The sequence below is a fragment of the Tetrao urogallus genome, assembly GCF_951394365.1.
Source record: "Tetrao urogallus genome assembly, chromosome: 10".
In the NCBI taxonomy this organism is placed as follows: Eukaryota; Metazoa; Chordata; class Aves; order Galliformes; family Phasianidae; genus Tetrao; species Tetrao urogallus.
Genome location: NC_136823.1, coordinates 15698125 through 15717697, shown reverse-complemented (window position 1 = coordinate 15717697; position 19573 = coordinate 15698125). Strand labels below are relative to the sequence as shown.

At 46.2% G+C, this 19573-nt stretch overlaps 1 protein-coding gene across 2 annotated transcripts in view; it reads right to left on the bottom strand.

Moving 5' to 3' along the window:
- The window catches only part of MITF (melanocyte inducing transcription factor), a gene marked incomplete at both ends in the record, with an annotated part of 85054 nt that extends 82194 nt beyond the window's left edge, over positions 1-2860 (bottom strand). For both annotated transcript variants that reach the window (XM_079540515.1, XM_079540516.1), the window contains one exon: positions 2757-2860. In XM_079540515.1, coding sequence (XP_079396641.1) covers positions 2757-2860 — 104 coding nt within the window. The remainder of the gene's footprint in view (positions 1-2756) is intronic.
- Between the last annotated feature and the right edge of the window lie 16713 nt (positions 2861-19573).

The following is a 19573-nucleotide window of genomic DNA, read 5'->3' as shown; positions in this document are numbered from 1 at the left end:
GACAGATGTACTGTAACTGTGTTCTGGTGGCTGCGTGCAGAGGTGACATCTGTGTTTATTTCTGGCAATCACTGATTACTTTCTTCAATTGATTGTCTGAAAATAAAACTCCACCCATTTCACTGTGCACTGCTTACACCAAAAAGGAAACCTTATTTACCTGCTCATTACACAGGCACGTATGTACTCAAGAGTGTGTACTCATAAATTGGTCTCCAAAAATAAGGCAGCAGAGGAATGAAGTACAAATGTGAAGAGGGGGAAGGAAACCATGCCCAGCCACTGAGACATGAGTTCAAATCCAGTTTCCTCCCACAGCGAGGAGTCACTCTGGAGAAACCAAAGCAACCAAACCATCATCTCAGTTTTCAAAGATGTTCAACCACAACAAATTCCAGAGAACCCTAAGTGTATCTAGCGCTTTGTACAAGAAACTAGGTTCTTACAGACCTGGAGAGCTTAGGAAACGTGGTTGGAAATGATGCATCTTTGTCCAATGACTTCTTTTCGTCCCTTGTGATTAAAGCTTTTTGCTGACATTTTTCCCTGGCTTCTAGTATTCAGTTGTGGCTTGGCCTAACTTCGTACAGTATTTACAGCAAAAAGCTTTTGTTATTGGACCCCTGGCAGCTTTGGATTGCAGACTTGAATTATGAAATGTGGATAGACTAACTGAGACGGCACATCAACAAGGAGGAATATCGAGCTGGATGTCATACACCAAAAAACAAGCAACTGGGGAGGATGCGAGGAGAACAAGACCTGAAAAAGAGGCAGCCAGGACCAAGTTCACGTGCCAATAAAACATTTCTTCAAGGGTCAGAGCCACTGGCACTGCTATGTACTGCTGAGCAGTGTGCCTTTTTCTATCTACTCACAATTTCAGTGCTGTGAGTAAGCTGAGGATGCTTCTCACTTCTTATTGTTAAAAAGCATCAGAGAAAGCCCTGAATGTTGCTAGGAAATCAGCAGTTCTCAACAGGGAAAGTAGCAGATCATTATTAAGCCCCAACCCCTAATACCAGTGCTTGCCTCTGTTCCACCTGCTCCGCTGGGTAAAGCTGTAGAGAGGACTGTAAGAAAGCAGTTTTTGTGGCTACAGCCCCATCATGACACCATTTGAACCCAGTGCTGTGCTATTACTCTGATTGCATTACAGAAGAAAGCAGCACAGTGATGCTGGATTCCCCAACGACCACCCGTCAGGCTTGGTTGAGACCTGAGCAGTGCTGAAGGACTACTGAAATTCCCACAGATTATAATCTGCACACTATGAAGCAGGCAGTTTTATGAGCAACTTCTGCCACCCATTATCAGGTTCCATCAGTCTGGCTCTGGTTCACATGGACCTAGCAGGGAAGTCTGGGTCCTTGGCTCTTCAGCTCCAGCGTGGCCAGGAGTTGCTGGGACTCACCTGGAGGTGACAGCTGCACACAAGGCAGGTGACACAGCAAGGTCAGCACAGCAGCCAACATACTGGGGAAAGTCAGGGAAGCCCAAAGTGACAGCAAGGCAGCACATCACAAGAGCCAAGAGTGCTTGTAACATTTGTGCAAGACAACTTACAGATTACAGAGGAGATGACCACAAAGGGACAAAACTGTAGCGCACACCAGCCAGAACCTGAGGCTGCTGCAATCCAGGCTGATAGCTGTGAATTGGTGACCTGCACGGTGACTGCTACAACACGGTCACTGACCCCACACCACCCCAGCTGCCTCCACAGCAACAGGTCCGCCTCCTCTGCACCCTTCACGTCTTTCACTATGAACTGCCGTGTTTCTTCAGCACTCAGAGCACGATCAAGAATTCATCTGAAGTCAGTCTGACACGCAACGCAATCCAAGTTCATTCCAGCAGTTTTTAATATTTACCTTCCCATTCATTTTCCAGCTACACACACTGCCGGACGCAGAGCATTGTTCAGAAGCACAAGCCGTGACTGGGAAAGCAAGCTAACAGCCCCGGCTGCAATGAGATCCACCCATAGCAGAACCTGGTGCTGAGGTGAGGGCTCACTCCTGGCCCAGAGCTCAGAGTGGAGACACACAGAAAGCAGGAGGGCTCAGGGCATCTGGGGGCACTTCCAGCACCACGAGTGAAATCGGGCACAGTAATATACCAAAAGAAATAGAACTCTGTGTGGTTTTATTCCTCTTAAAAAGAAAAAAAATAGATCTAAGCGACATAGCCGCTTTGGGTAAGAATAAAGAGCGGATCTGCGGGAAAAAAAAAACAACACTTCAGAAAGAAGCTGAAACACCGCCGAAAGTTTCCAATCCCCAGCGCTCGCTCGCACACAACACACCTGCTTTCAAAGTCAAATGAAAGAGATCGGCCCGGAACGCGAGACCTTGCGGCGACCGCGCAGCCAAAGCGCAAAGCACGGAGCGCATCGCAGCGCCTGTCCCCGTCCGGCCGGGGCTGTGGAACTCGACGGGACCGCGCAGTGCAGTGCAGCGCAGAGCAAAGCAAAGCAGTGCGGAGCAAAGCAGTGCAGAGCAGCCGGCCCCGTGCCCCGCCGACAATGCCCTTTACATAATGGCACAGCGGGGACGGGCCCGCCCCGCGCAGGCCGAACAAAACTGCCATTCTTGCAGGAAACACCGGCTCAATGGCTGCTTTTAACGCGCTGCTCCGCAGGACGTTCCCCTCCGGTGCCGTTTATCGCAGCCGCTCCCAACCCCTTCCCTTCCCCCAGGCCCCGATCCACGCCAGGACAGCGCGTCCTCCGCGGCCCGGCCGCCGCCGCCCACCTGCTTTTAAGCGGCTGACTCTTCAGCTCGTAGTACGTCTTGGGCTCCTCGTGGAACTCCTCTCCCACCTCGAAGTCCGGCACGATTCCCGACTCCGCCTGCATCGTCGCCGCCGCGAGAGGAGAGCCGCGAGGTGACCGCCGCTCCGCTCCGAGCCGAGCCGCGCCGCTCCCGGACGCCCACAGCGCCGCGTCCGCCCCGCCCGGTACTGAGTCCGCCCCGGGGCCGGGCCGGGCCGCCGCCTCCGCCCGCCGCAACGCTACGGCTCGAGCCCCACGCGTGCCCACCTGCGGCCCCTCGGCCCCCGCCCCGCTCGGAGCTCGCGGCGTGACGTCACGGGGCTCTGAGCGCAGCTGGGCGTGACGTCACCGCCCCTTTGCGAGGCGGGGCTTTCCGTGACGTCCCGAAAATCCGCGTTTCGGGGTCAAAGTGGAAAAGTACGAGCTGGGGGCCGGCCCTTGTTAGCGGGACGGGCTCGGCGTGCGCTGAGAGGCAGGGAGGGACGCTCTGAATGCAAACGATGTGCAGGGAAAGTGTCGAGGCGGCACGGAGTGAGGTTTGTGGTAATACATGCAGAATGCCGGGGATTCCCGTACCAGGACGGGGTGAATTTCCAGCACAGCAATTTCAATTCAAGTTTTACATGCATTTATAAATGATCAAAAAACAAACAAACAAACAAACAAACCATAAACATCGCTGAGAAAGGTTTGGTAAAATTACTTTAAAAAAAAAAAAAACAAAAAACAGTGGGGTTTCAATCATTTGCAGCAGAAATCGTGAGAAGTACGCCAGATGGATTGCTGCAGGAGCAGGGACACAAGCAAGCATCCCATCCCAGAGCTCTGCAGAAAGGGATGCTGTGACTGCAACAGCCTGGCTGGCCGCTCACATCGCACCCCACGCAAGCAAAGTTGAGCACAAATATCAGCATTGGGTCCCAAATGGCTCTGCAGCCTCCAAACTCTGTGCAGTGACTGCACAGCGAGAGCAATTACTTCCCTGAATCTGAATCAGAGGCGACAACTTGGATAGGGCCCCGAAGAGTGTTCTTTTGAGCCCACATTGGCAGATGGTAGGGATAGCTCTGAGGAGCCGTGGGCTTGCTAACTGCTTTGGGGGAGAAACGGAGGGGGAAAAAGCAACCACCAAACAAACAGTGAGAACGACCGGCAAAAAGCCCACTGCTAAGCTGCACTTCCAGCTGAGCTCCTTGAGATCAATGAGATGCTTTTATGAGTGAAGGATGGTGCAAGGAAGCACGGTGCAGGACGCAGCTGGTTGTAAGGCTTTCCTTCTATTTTTCTAGGTGCAAAATGATATATTCTGCTGTTCAAAATGTACAGCATATGAAGTTTCAGCTTTGTTTTAATTATAGCACTAGTTCTAAAGATCCAGTATGCAAATCTATGTCCTAGGCAATGACACTGCTCTAGAGATATTGCAGCTTCAGTAGCAGCATGCGCACAGCTCACAGCACAGAGAACACCGCCTTTCCTTTCATCGCCCCACAAAGCCCTTATTTCTGTCTTTCACCCCTTTTCTGGGCCAGCACACAGTTGGTGTTCAGTGGGCAATATCTCACTGTACCTGGGCTAACTGGGACCTTGACAGCGTTCTGCTGAGTCACGAAAAGCTCTTCTCATAATAGATGGCATTGGTGCTTATAATTCTCTTGTAGAGCTTGTCTTTCAGAGAGAAGGAACAATACTTCCCCTAGGCCGAAGCTGGAAATTAGTACATAAACACACCCCCCAAACAAACAGAGTGCTTGAAGGTGAACCTATTATGCCAATATTGCAGTTAATTTGCTATAAAAATAAAGGAAATCAAACTCAAAAGAGATATTCAGTGAAATTAAAGAAGTGGCTGTTGTGCTGTCATGAGTACTAGATTTCTGTAGAGCAATTCTATGGAGCATTGAGTGTTTCCCTGTTGTGGATGTCCAGCTGCTTTAGGGAAGCAGGGAAGAGCAATTACTGACAAAGTGGAAAATAAAACACCAAAAAGGTCACTGGTCATACATCAAATCAGTAGCAGAACTTGAGTTTTATTCCACTGATTACATTACAGAAATAACCCCACTGAGACCTTTCCCATGTAGGTTTTCTGTGGCACTATCATTCCTCCAAGGCCCGAGATCTGCGAGCAGGTCCAAAACACTCTCACAACCACATAGCCATGGGCAGCAAGCATGTTGAGCAGAGCTGCTTTATTGTTAGGATTATTTTCCCCTCGATGGTTACTCCTTGTCACCCTCATTTGTAGCAGCTTCGCTTACAGATCCCATAAGTTGTATTTTTCTTCTCCTGACCTATAAATGCCATTTGAAACAGTTCTCCCATCAGTACTGTCACTCAAAGTGCAGTTTGGGGATCTCTGGTGACATCAGGAGCAGCAACATCATTTGGTATCTCTGTCAGTAGGCAAAACATTTGCCACCCAACTCAGCAGAGTTCCCAGTTTGAAAGAATTTCCCCACAGCAACTGTTTGTGCATTCATCTGAAGGGAAAAGGAAGCAGTCAATGCTGCTATTCAAAAAAGCAAACAGGCATGTGACAATTTTGAAGAAAGTTCCCAGGCAGGCCTTAGCACTCATACTCTGTACTGTATGCTGTGAGATCTGGGATGAGAACAGCATTACTCCAGCAGAGCGAGGCAAGAAACTGTTTCTACCCTTTCTCTTTACTGGGCAGAATACTCTGACATACAAGAAGGCCAGCAGCCACATAGAGTGCAATAATTCCACATGGTTCATTTGCATGCAGGGATTGCCAGACACCAGAAGTAGACAGATGTTTTGGGGTAATCCAACAATTCTTTTTGAGAGAGAAAGAATAACAGGCTGGGTGCCCCACATCCAGGCAGGACAACTCACCCCACACTGCACTTCTAAAAACATTCCCTGCAAGATTTGCATCTGCTTCTCATAGGAAAATTTCTGGTTCTCTCATGAGCACCCCAGGATAGATAAGCAGAAGTCATATTTTAAAATAGAGCTTCTAAGACTACTTCACCATACTTGGAACAAAGTCTAAAATGCTGTCAGTCCCAGGCTGGTTTTATCAGCAGAACTGAAGGTGATTAATTCTGCAGCTGGGCTCCTGAATGAATTCTGTTCCTTTAATGAGTCATGCACTAATCCCAAGCCCTTTCTTTATCTCTACCATATTCTTCTGTACTTAAATGGGTAGGTGACAGAAAAATTCAAGGGGAACTACACAGTATCCTTAAGGGTTTGATTTTCATGCGTTCCTCTTTCCAGATGCTATCTCATGACACGGGTTAGCAACAGCAGTGGTAGCACAAACAGAAGCTGCAACAGCAATGTCATCCTGACTCTGCTTTAGGAAACATTAAAAAAAAAACCCTTGCCTGGGATTTCAGTTATTCCTTCCAGTTCTTGTTCGAAAGACTTAGCTTTCAAGATTTCCACAGTTAAGAGAGTGAACAGATGCTGCTAGCTCCAAGCAGACAGTGCTGGAGGCCACCACATCTCTGCGCAGTGAGGAACCCTGCAGATCCTGCAGCCAAGTGGGATTGGGCTGTAGGCAGCCTAGTCTACTGAGAGGTGTCTCTGCCCATGGGACAGCATTGGAAATGGATGATCTTTAAATGGATGATCCAGGACCTCAAGCCGTTCTATGATTCTATCATCTTCCCTGGCCTAGGGAGGGACTGCAGGATGGAGAAGAGACATCAGAGGGTTCTCCCCTTGGGTCTGTGGCCAGCAGAGGACCTGGGGGGCTACATCTGGGAGAGCAACAGCAGAGTGAGACACTACGTGCTGCCACTCAACAGTGACATTTGGGCTGGGAACAAACCTTTAAAACTCAGTAAAAGCAATGGAATAAAGCTTGTGGGGACAACCTTATTTGGTGCAACAAATCTGCAGATTAAACTGGCGCAAAGGCCACAGCAGATGCAGATAAACCAAGTTAAATTCTAACACTGATTTAATATAATTTGGTGCAGCATCAGTGCTAGTTAAACTGATTATAGAGTTAACTGGTTTCAATAAGTTTGCCCCAAGTACAGGTACTGGCCTAACTAGACTGCTTAAAGTCAAGAGAGAGCTTCAGCTCTGCCAGATTTTCCCTGTTGTATTTAAACCAGCACAACCTGTAGGGACATGTGAGCAACTGCTTTTAACAGGGAGCAAAGTGCATCAAGAAAAGAGGACTTGGCCCAGGAATGCTGGCCACAGGCACCTTATTCTTAGCTTTCCTGAGAAACTGTGTCATCTTAACATCAACAACACTTAGGTCTAAATTTGTTCCTGAAAATCCTATTATAAAAGGTGAAACCAAAGTCACTTTTTTTTTTTTTTCCTTCCAAAATATACATAATCCAATCAATTTAGGGGGAAGGTGTTTGTTCTGTCTCCCCGCTGCCCAATAACAGTTTTGAATGGAAAGACATTTTTTTCTCAGTAAGAACTTTCTACAGCTTTCTATTTTGATACAGACCTGTGAATGCTTCCCAAGCTTCATCTGTCTTTTGAAAGAGGCTTCATTACAAGAGCTATTTGGAGAACAAAACTTCCATTATTTTTAAGAGTTCAAGGTTATACACTGGAAATACAAACGTCTGTACTTAGTAGTCACAAACTCGCGTACTAAGGTCCTCATTTCCCTGATTCACATCAGGCCTTTACACATGCTCCATGAAGCACAAACCCTCTCAAAACGTCTTAGGATACACATTCCCTACCTGAAGTCAGAATCCCTTTCATTTTTCTCATTGTCTGTATTTCCACAATCCTTTAACTCCAAACTGCACAGAGATAACTGGTACTATAAAAGACCCACGCAATACAGAAGGATAAGATTCCCAAAACTCTTCTTGAGTCATCATGAAGTGCTTTGTTCATAATCTGTCTACTGCAGAAATCCCAGCAGGGATTTAATACCTTTTTCCCCCTTTTCTTTCAGTGAGTTACCATTGCTCTGACAAGAGGCAATGTAACTCCGTGTCATTGCCTCCATCTACCTGGAATGGATGATTTGCCAAAGGCATCTTTTCTGTGAAGGCAAGAGACTTGGTTTAAAAAAGTAGACTTTGTCAGACCCATTGTGAAGGAAAGCTGATATGACCTGATAGTCAGTCACAAGAATGTATCAAAGACCTGGTTTTGAGATGCTTGCACTCCAGCTGAAACCCACATACAGCCATACAGAGAGGATGCTCCTTCTTTCAGTATAAATCCAAGGACAAATTTGAATATTTACCTCAAATGTATCCATACAAGAAGCATAAAATTAGACAGCTTGCCCACCAGCCAGCAATATGCCTTTGTGTCATCAGGTTTACCCTTCCGTGCACTTATCAACTCTTACTCTCCATTTCTCTTGTTACCATTAATTTTGGTCTGTGAAGAGGAAGGGCACAATGCACTTTGGGAGAAAGTCAATTTATACCAAAACCATAACCCATAAGCCAGCCACATGCAAGGCAATGACCCCAACAACAGAGTGTGAACCACTGCTTTTGAAGCACTCATTCTGGCAACTCTTTGGGAAGCACTGATGTCAACATGACTTGGTTTATTAGGAGAGTTGGAAAAGAACACCATTGCCTGGACCAAATTTTACACAGTTAGGTGACTAGAATACATGAACAGACAAGAGGCTTAACTTTCCACATCCTTCTAGATGATGTACTATGAGAACCGGGTATTCAAGCTGCTTCACATGGCCTCAATTACTTGGCAGAGCAGCTTTCATAGACATGGCTAAAGTGAGTTGTCTTCCCTCCAAGGAGCTATTCAATAAGAAAGCCAGACCTGGAGTTCATGCTGCCTACTTTCCCAGAAGTTAATGCCATTACTGTGGCAAAATGGAATAAAAAGTACACTTTGTTCTGTTGTGGGAGAATGCAGAAAATACCCTCTAGTGATTTCCATTAAAATGTCATTGCACAGCAAGCCTTAACACAAAGTTATTTGCAACATGGAAAGCCCCTGCTCAGCAGCATACTAAGTGTACGAGGTAGGTGTGAGCTCAGAGCAGCCAGATTTGCCTGGCAGAGTTACCTCCGCATGTTTACCTGGGCTGGAGGGTTCTGTGCTGGGCTTGGAGCTCTCATCTGTCTGCTAGTGCCAGAGCAAGGCAGCACAGCTGCTCTGACCCAGAACTGTAAATGATTACCAAGAAGTGCAGTACTTGCCTCACACCCACAACTGCAAGTGATCACTTCAGCCACAATCATTGCCAGCATCTCCGTAAGTCTTTTACATAGAATGCATTATTTATATTTTCTCCATATTATTAGCAAAAGGTGCAGTCTCTGGCACTTTCTTGTATCCTAAGTGTTCATAAAGCTTTCCTTGATGTTAGCAAGTCTATTAATAAGAGCTGCAAGCAATCAGAGCTGCTCCACCAGCCTGGGAGGGGGAGTGTTGATGACATTGTGTTCCAGCTGAAAGTCATGCAAAACTCTCTACACCTTCTTCTGAAAGATGTCGGCATCATCAGCAAATGCAAATGTGCAATCACAGCACCTCATAATTATTGAGAAGTTGCAGGCCCCGTTAGCACTGCAGATCCAAGCAAGCAGGATTCTTGCCCAGCTTGGATGCCATCGGTACAATTCAGCAGCAGATCCACATGCAAAGAGGACTTAACCATACGCCCACCCGTACCAGTATGTTGTGCCCCTCTGGGTTTCTGCTACGTGGCTGAGCACACAGCAAGCACTTTCCTGCTTGTCTGCCATCAGGGCCAACAGGACAAGCAGAGCAGCCTTTGCTATGGGTTTCAGCAGGAAGACTGTTCCTTTAGTGTCTGCAGATGCATTTGAAACCCCATATCAGCACTCTAGGGAGATGCTGTCTGAGCTCATTACAGTGTTAGTACTGGAAAGAACTTGTAGGCCTCATTAAGAAGTAGTTCTGTTCTTGAGTCTGTCTTGCTTTTTTTTAAAGCACTCAGGAGACAACAGAAGCACACTTCCTCTTCACATTCAGTTTTGCAATTGGGGGCCTGAAGTGCTCACTGACAGATGTTGCCCTGTTTTCATGCAATCTGTGCAACAAGCACCACTGCCAGCAGCTATGATAGCCTATGATGTCTGTGCAGAGAACAACCAGGTAAGTGTTCTACATATACCTAACCAGAGCAAATATGCAACGTGTGGTTTAGATGTGTTAAACATATAGAATAGATGCAGCATTTCTCTGCACATCAAGTTGCATGTCTTACACCACCGAACATCAAGATGTTTCTGCTCAGCATCACACCACCCCCATGCTTATTATTTGTCATCATTCTTGCACATCCATCATGCTATTATTGATACTTAGGTACACTGCTTTGAGCGTGGGGGAAAAAACAGCTATTTCTTTTATCTAGATTCTGTTCTGGATTTCCAGATTTTCCCTATTTATCAAAATAATGCAATCTTATAGAAGTATGTGAAAACCATGCCAGGGCATATATTTATGGCCCACACACAGCACTAACCTTATGCATTCCTTACATGCAAGGTGTTCAAGAGACATGTAGATATATTAAGGAACACAGTTCACTGGGCAACATTGTTGGTAGGTTGTCAATTGGATTAGATGATCTTAGAGGCCTTTTCCAAATGTAATGACTCAGTAATTGGTCAGAGAAAGCTCCAGACCTGTTTTCCTTTGCTGGAAAGGGGACATTAAGAATAAGAAAGCAGCAGAGGGGGAATTCCAGGGAACTGAGCTGGGAAGCAGAGTAAATAAAAAGTGCTTATTGCATGTCTGGCATGCACCTGACTGACATTTCACTCTTAAAATCCCAGTAGATTAATGCAGATAAATGAGTGGAAGTCATCTGATTCAAACATGTGTTGAACAAGAAACCACATAAATGAAAATATCAAGGATACATTGAGTGATGAGGCAATGAGCTCTAGTCTGTAAACATTCTTTCACAGGAAAATCATGTGCTTTGTATTAAAAAAAAAAAAAAGTTGTTTTCTTTTGGCAAAACTCTATTAAAATCCAATAACCCACAACTAGTTATTCACAGTGGGATCTGAAGCTTGCATTGGGCTGCTCTGTATCATGAGGTCCCATTTATTCTAGCAGCACTGTCATATTCTGTTCATTAAGCATCACCTTGTCTGTATGCACCGGCAGAGTGACTCCCAGAGAGGAGTCACAAGACCACCAAACATGTTCCCTCGTTCAGCCAGCAACCAGGGAAGTGCTGAACACGGGCTCCAGCTCCTGCTGGCTCCTGCTGCCACTTGGAAAGTGAGGCAGGAAAGTCCTCGCTCACCAAAATTAGGTCACTAAGGGAGAAGAAGCATCCCTGCACACTGTAATGGTGAGAAACTTCCTACACAAATTATGTGGGACTGGCAGCCTCCACGAATGCCACTCAAAGCACTCTCCCACTTCCAGGCTCCTCTGAAGCAATGAGATTTTTCTATTCTTTCTTCGCCCATTCCCAGTTTCTTCAGAGCACCTCAAAGGGAGATTATTGAAATACTCATGAAGGGAGTGCTGCAAAAGCCCAAAATCTGTGGTGTGGATGTATGCCTGCCATTGAATGTGCCCCATTTGGCAGCCAAGCCTTTCTGCCCTGGAACCCCTAGGGTTCTTTGGCTCAGTACCACTTCAGCTTTCTTTTCTCCCATCTAATACTCTGTCTTTCGGGATCATCTAAATAAATATCTACTTTTTTTCCTCTCTCTGTTATTTTGAAGATGTCTGTATAACAGGCACTATCAATGGGACTTTTCCTTTGCCTATCTCAAAGTCAGCTGCCCAACACTCTCATGGAGCAGCAGCTCCAATCAGTATCATCAGCTACAATGCTAGGAGCCTACAGAACCCACCTTGTCACAAGTTTGCAGAGCAGCCAAGACTGAGATGAGCTTTATCTTACACCACCGAAGCATCACTACAAAGTTTACATCAGATCTGTGACATCCGACCAGCGCAAAGCTAACTTTGTGCTACCAAAATGCTGCTTGCCATACCCAGAGCCCACCTGCTACTATCAATACTCCCTGGCATGAACACAGATACCACGAGATCTATCCTTTTGTACATGTAGTTTCTTCCACTTCTGACTTTTTAAGCTCAGCCAGCATGACCCAAACAACACAGGAAGGAGATTTGTTTAGAACAGAGGAAAAGACAACTTTCCAAAGTGATTTACTGAAACATCTTCATTCTCAGGTCTGCAGAAATTTCAACATGACCTGGAGGACATTTGGCTGGAATTTTGCACAAGTATGCACATATCCCCAGCACAGCCCGTGGACTTGCACACCACAGGACTTTGAACAACTAGGTATGCTCCATCACACATGGGTAGCTGTTTACTCATGTTCAGTTTTAGTGTCTACCATGAGTAGTCCTACTGAAAGCAGTGGCACTATTTCCACAGGGAGGAACTACTTAACATGAGTAAAAACACTGCGGAGAGAGAGAAGTTGTGCAATGAAACCTAATGTCAGTACCTCTCTAAAAGGACATATTGTTGCCTACCCAATGCTCTTGAATCTGGTAGAGGTCACTGTCAGCAGCTCTCTCTGGATGTGGGGCTGGTTAGGATGCCCCAGTCATTCTTAGGGCAGAATTTCCTTTTTCCAAGAAGTCTCTTTAAGGAGAGACACCTCCCTTTCACCTTCTTCCTCATAAAGAGAGCTGTCTCTTACCAGAAAACAGCCAATGAAAGCCAGTGGAAGGCTTCCTGCAGCAAGATGCCATGACTTTTTAGCCTGGATCCAAAACAATTTTAAGTCTCTCTTCCCTACAGGTGTAGCTCCAAACACTCCATCCAAAACTCAGAGCCAACTACGCGCAGCAGCTGACTGAAATTGAAAGTGATATCTCAGCCATCTGTTTAAAAATGTGAGGCCATTGACTCATTAGTTTCATCCAACTGTAGCAGCACAATAAAAAACACACGCCTTCTGGAGAACAATATCAACATGTGTGGGAGAGCAGCATCTCTGCAAGATGTGGTGGGATGCGGCAGTGAAGAGCATCTCCCTAGAAGTGATCTGCAGGAGCTTTGTCCTGACTTGCCATACTTGTGCTGGGTTCCCTCTGCACAGGCTCTGGCCATTCCCACACTGGACAACAGGCCACTTCGTTTGGGCACTCTCCTTGGGTTGGGGCTTTGGTGATTGATACTGCTTTCAGCTGCCCTGCTTTCATTTGGCCAGTCTCAATTAGCAGAAATACAATAATTAGAGATTGTTGTAATTCTATGGGACTACTCATAGGCCAATCAGAGCTGTTTGCAGCAAGTTTTCCAGATCAGGGGTGAAAGCTGGCAAAGATTAGTTTAACAGTGTACTTCAGTTCATGGAAGTTACTGAAGAAAACATAAGTAAAGAGGAAAAATCAGATCTCAGCAGAGTTCAACATTTGAAAGTTGAAGTCTCCTCCTTATGAGCTCACCATGCTCTGCTGAGCAAGTGGAAGGGAAAATAATTTCTCTCAATAGCGTGACTTCAAGAAAGGAAGTTGTGTGGGCAGAAGCACTGGGGTAACTTTAAGTGCAGCAACGTCTCCCTCCACAGCATGCTGGCCAAGGGGCACTTGCTTTATTCCAGGTGGAGAAATTTCAATGGCGAGATGTAGGGAGGGAAATATCCAATATCACCCACTTTAGAGACATTTATTTCTAAAGCAAATTATGACTACAACTGTAAACTTTTTATTGCTGCCTCTCATGCAGTTCATTTATTGTAACTTCCTTTTTTGAGTGGGCTGTTTATTTTTAAGCAAGTGTTGTTACATTTTTCACTAGATTACTAATAGCCACGTGCTCTGGCTGCTGAAGCTGAATAAGCTGATGTAACTGTAGGTCAGAATCTCAGCTCCTTCCTTAGCCTACCCCTCCGCCCCCTCCCAAGTAAGTATACAGAAGATGAACTCAAGCTTTCCTCTAAGAGCCCAATGCACTTAGCACTTGGGGGAGAAGACAGAGTCCCACTTCCAGCACAGCCACCAGACCTCACGGTGCTGCAGATGGGAAGGAGACAAGTGACATTTCTACCTGCCACTGATTAAGTTTTGCAGAGTGCAGGGTTCTGCATCAACCCCTTATTTCTGTCATAACCCTTAAGAGTTAACAAACAATTTGTTAAGTTCTTGCCCCAACAACTTTGGAGACTCCTTCCCAAAGCCCCAGCAGAAGGTTTACTGCACTCAGTAGCTCAGCTAACAGCATGATATTGGGGCACACACTCAAACACTCCCCTGGCATTGGCACTTGAGGGTTTTCCTGGTCCAGAAAGCTCTTGCCTGATGGCTTGGGCCCTCTCAAAGCCAAGTGTCAGGTATTCTCCTTTCCAGATGTTTTGTCCCACTGAGAGTTTGTGACAAACTAAAAGATCTTTCATTATTACTATTTTTGTGCATCTGTTTGTGTGGAAATGAGGAAATAGAGTTGTTCTGGGTTTTCTAAACATGCCTTCCTCTCATGAGCACAGTTTACTGGAAGCATGCATTCTTGGATAGGCCAAACAGCCCTGGGCTGCCCTTGCTGGGTGCCGAGCAGCCTTGTTGAAAGACAGTTGCGACAAGCAGGCTGCTCTGGGTGTCTCCTTACACACATTTGCTCTCTACTTGCAGGCGTTGTGCAAGATGGAGCACAGCCAAAGCCCTCCAAGCATAGCCTCAGAGCTTCAGAGACATCTGAGTGTGCAAGGGAGGACACCAACAGCGCTTCGCCTGCTCCACAGGCACAACCAACACCTCTGCTCTTCCCAGAGTGAAGGTTTGAAGGAGATAACATACACTTACTAGAAATTTTTCAGATATTCACATCTGCAGGTCTCACCGATGTGAAATGTTCCTGTCCTATCAGCAACACCATTGCCATGGTATTTTCAAATGGCAAGATTAGCCCAAGGCTCTATCCAGGTTTTCAGGTGGTTGGTGGACCTGTCTGGCACCATCCTTTATGTTTAATACAAATAAATAACTTTGTTTTCTACTATTGTTCAAAGTGAAGATTATTTGGATGAGATTATTCAATTCCAAATTCGTCTGAAGCCAAATTTCTGGGATGGGCTTTGAAAAAGCCAATATGCTTTGGATCAAGCCTTCAGCACATTGCTCAATTTTCCATTCTTCTGCATGAAAACAGTTTACCAGTTACAGGGAGGAAAAGGGCAGCAGAGTTTTCCAAACAGCTCTCAGCACAGTGCAGCAGAGGCTGTCCTCTCAGTTAGAGACCTCCTAATTCACATTACAGCCACCACCCACAAATCCATCTGTCCTATAGCTTTCAGACACCACCTGAACATCCTGCTTTCATAGGATCAAATGGGAGCTTTCTACCAACTAGGGAACAAGGGCATTTCCCCAGGGTGTTTCCCTTTACCCCTCTGTGGGGCTACAAATGCCACAGAGGCTCTGTGGAAACTTGACAGTTCCTATTTTAGCAAGGCAACAGATGATAAAGTTAACATTTAATGCTCAGCACCAGCTCAGCCCATTGCTGTGCATCGAGGTGCCTGCAAACCGTTCCGTGGAGCTGCTTGTCCGGATATCTGCATGTCCCACGGTCTGCGAGGAGCGCTTAAGCTCCGATACCCACGTTTAACCGCAAATCCTAGCAGGAGCTGAGAGCACTGTTCTAAACTCAACTTTTCGGAATGTAATTATCACTTAAGCAGCGAGGAAAGTTTCACCCCAAACGAGGGTTTCTGCGCTCCTCTCTGCCTGCTTCCCAATCTGGCCAGCAGAGGGCGCTGCTGCATCGCTGCTCGCAGCCCTCAGGGCCGCTGCTGCGGGGCCGGGCTGGCATCGATAGGGCACCGGCTTTTTCCTCGGGAAAGCAGGCATGCAGTCCTTTCAGAAACAGAAAAGCTCGTTTTCTGCATCCCGCCACCTGAGAGGTGAAAGCGTTACAACACCGGCTTGAAATAACCGGCTGTGGCTGAATTCCTAAAAGCCTTACTGATGGATAGCAGGCAAATTCTGCTGTTCTGTAGCATAACTCCAAACTCAGAACAGATCTTCAGAAACAGCTTGGAGGCTGGTAACCATTTGGCACATGCACACCTGAGCTCCTTTAAATCAGCCAGCACCGCAGCAACCGGGTGCCTGGAGGGCTGAACACGACCTGGGAGTGGTGCCTTAAAAACAGCAAGGCTGCTGCCGTATTGCCCAGCTGCCTCTGACCTCAGGGATAGTATCTATATACACCTGCTGTCATTCATGGCATCACCAGTGATGTAAAGTCTGATAGAGGTGCTGCCCCCACCCCACAGCATTTCCCAGCCCTGGAGAAAAGGAGCAGATAAGGGTGGTTTTAGGCAGTCATCTTGTGGCTAGAGGGCCAGCTGGAGTGCACTGAATGGTACACAGCCTCTACAGCCTGCTTGGGGTGAAAGGGTACAAGCAGAGGGACAGGGTCTTAGGGATAATATTCCTAAGTCATCATCGTTTCCAGAGCAGATTTCCAGAATTCAGTTTCCAGAAGCAGTTTCCAGTTTCCAGAAGCAGACAGCTTCTGACATTCAGTTTAAAATTCCCAAGGAGAAAATGCACTGATCAAACACCTATTTCAAGTTGCTGTTTACCTAGCAAACATTTCTGCATTGGTTTCTGTATGGCTTTAAAGCTGTCAAATGCAATGGCAGGGATATTTTGTCTTAGCACAAGCCTCTTTCTCTAGCATGGACTCTAAGATAGACCAGCCTACAATGGCAGAAAATGAAATGAAAATGCTCATTTTGAGTGAATATTTGTTAAATTCCCTTCCAGCCCAGCAAACAGATGTGTGTGATCTGATTCATGCACCAAAGAAAGACTTTGCTGAAATGCAAGGAGTCAGCTTAGATTCATGAAAAGATAGTGGCTGGCTCATAACAGGATTTAGGGAGAACGTTTCTCATGCCCAGTGTCATTTTTATCTACATTACTAAATCTCATTCCCCTCTCCTCCTCTGAAAAGATTACAAGCTCCAACACGATACCAGGGAGCACAAAGCAGAAGACGTGGCACTTGTTTGTAACATTCCTCTTGCAGATAAGCCTTGACTCCAGATTTACGGCCACGTTCTCTCCTTCCCTAAACAAGCAAGGGTGGATTTGCTGCTTCATCAAACTCTGCCCATTCTCTCCTGCATCATTCCTCATGGCTGGAAGCACCAGAGGATAAATGATTGCCCTGTCTGTCACTGATACATGTCATTATTCATTTCCCTTTAGCACAGTCTCTATCCTGGCAGTAGGCAGGTGATGCCAGAGGAAGGAAGGTACGTTCCAGGGACAGAGTTCAAGTCTTGAACCAGGCTGGTTTTGTCTCCCTGGCCCCAAATCCATACTTGGTGAGGTGTAGAGGTGCACATGGGCTCTGCCAGCACATCAGGGGAGGTTTTGACTACCTGGAAATGATGCTAGTTGGTATTTCACTTCTGAAATACATTTATTTCCCTGTCTGTGGCTCCAATCTTTTCTCAAAGTGCTATTTGAGACTGGCAACTTTTATGTTTAAATTACTGTTGCCTACGGGCGCTGCGCAGTGAAGTTATCAACATTTTATATGGGATCCAGCAAGCTGATGTTGACCCTAAGGCTTAATTTAGTAACAAGATTACTCAGAGAAAAATAATGTACTGAAAACCTTTATGTGACAAGGAAATATGCCAAAAGTCAACTTGGCCAGTGTGCTTAACAGATAAAAAACTTTTTTTTTTTTTTTTGAGAACTTTAATTAAATTTCCTATGAATTCATTTGTAATAACAGCAATAAGCACCATATATGGAAATCTTCAACGAGCTGTTAGCAAGGTAATTTCCTGAATTTGGCTTATATCTTAATAATGTCCAAATCCAACTAGATTTTAAAATACAGCTGGTATGTATTATTCCATCCCAAGTATGAGGGTGTGAGTGGACTGATTTGCTAGTCTGGGTGCATAAAATAAATGACTTGTGCTGCTGACATTAGGTTTTACTGCATGTAGAATGATGCTTCATCTCATTTTGAGACACAGTAAGGAGAGAGTTAACAATTTCTTCAGTTTAACAAAGAAGCCTTGCACATACCTTGCATGCTGCCACACTCCCTTAGCAGCCCTGTATTGCTGTCAGAACCTGGCAGGGAGAGGCTTTGAACCAACCCACTTGGAGCCAAGCAGGCAAGTGGTGAACTGTACTTTGCTCCAGTAGCTTTTGCCATGAAATGCAAAGGGAAGGGATTTGGGGGGGGCGGGAAGGAGGGAGAGGTGAGCAGCCACCTCTTCTCATAGATAAGTAAGCATATACACCCAGCTTGTAATGCTATATGTGTATAAACACAGTGAAATGCTTTGCTACAAGGTAGGGAATAAATGCTCCTTGCTGTCTAAGGCTGATGTCTGCATGGAGGAAGGAGGCTGTGCTCAGAGGACGAGCCCCATCAGTGTATGGAAGCTTCCTCCAGCAGCTGTGGGATCTCAGCATGCCCTGTGCTGTCAGACACTCAGAGCCCAAGTGCTAATATGGGATCTGTAATTAAAACATCATGGCCAGGACTTCCAAAACCCTAACCTCCCTGCCATTAATTTTGAACAGCATTAAGTACTCCAGTCTTAACAGAGGCAGAGTAAGTCACAGTGCAAACAGACAGCAGGAATTATCTTGGGGTGTGAGGCTGACATGAAGAGGGTGACAACAGTTGTGGCATACAAAGCATGCTGTTGCTTTTTGGAAAGGCCACAGGAATGCTTGGGAAGAGCCAGAGGAGAGCCCAGCTGAGAAAATGCAGAACAGACATCTGCTTTGGAGGGTGCTGACCATTTCCCCTCCTATGCCAAGCAGGGAATTGTCATCCTAACACAACAGCAATTGCTGCTCAAAGAAGGCAACAGCCTCAGGGGTACTTTAAGGCCTATTTAAATCCTTAGGCTCCTAGATTTCATAGATTCAGACCCAAGTGGGAAAGGCATCAAAAAGTCCAAATCAGGATTAACCCTGTGTTCAGGAATGTCAGCTACCAACGAAATCACACATCTAAAAAAGAAGACAATATTTCTCTTTATGAATATACAGGAAGAAGCCTGCACTCTATAAAGCTTCCTAAGTCCAGGCAATGACTAAATTCAGGAACAGAAGACCTGGAGGCACAACCATTCATAATCCTTTTTTTACAGTTAAGCAAAATCTCACATAGTAATTCAGCTACACCATGGGCTGGCTTACAGGTTGGTATCTCCTTAGAAGTAGAGGGGAGGATCCCAGCTGGATCTTCAACTCCTGACACAACATATAACGCCTTTATACAATACTGCAGAAAACTTACTCTACAGAGCTGGTGAAACACCTCTCTAAGGCATCCTGCCAGCTAAACTACTTGCTAGTGCCTACCCTCAGCACCAGCCAACAAGGCATAGCTTGTTCTCATTAACTATACAATCACTCCATCAGATTTGACATCTCCCCTGCTTTCCAGGGATGTTATGGCCTTGATTACCCTACCTGCCCGAGCAGTACTGTCTGCCACAATGAGCCCAGGAAGAATATCTCCAGTGGTGGGGATGGATCTGCTCCACCCCAACGTCCCTCGCACCTCTCTGGGGGTTTAGCTCACAGTGTGGGATTGTTATTGCTTTAGAATCCCCCTTGGTACCTGCTCCATCCTCCCCCCCTGCCCTGCATGTCTCTATCTTCCTGTAGTCCCTTTACTTTGCTTTTCCATTTCACATTATCAAGCATGCTGCAGGAACACGTGCAGCTCAGGTGTCTGGTGTCTCCCCTGGGCAGCACTCCAGCAAGCCCTCCATGTAAGATAAGCATCATCTCAGGGCCCCTTTACTGAAGCATTGCCCTGTATTTCTTGAATCTGTCATCATGTAGGTTAAAACAGGAGAGGTTTCC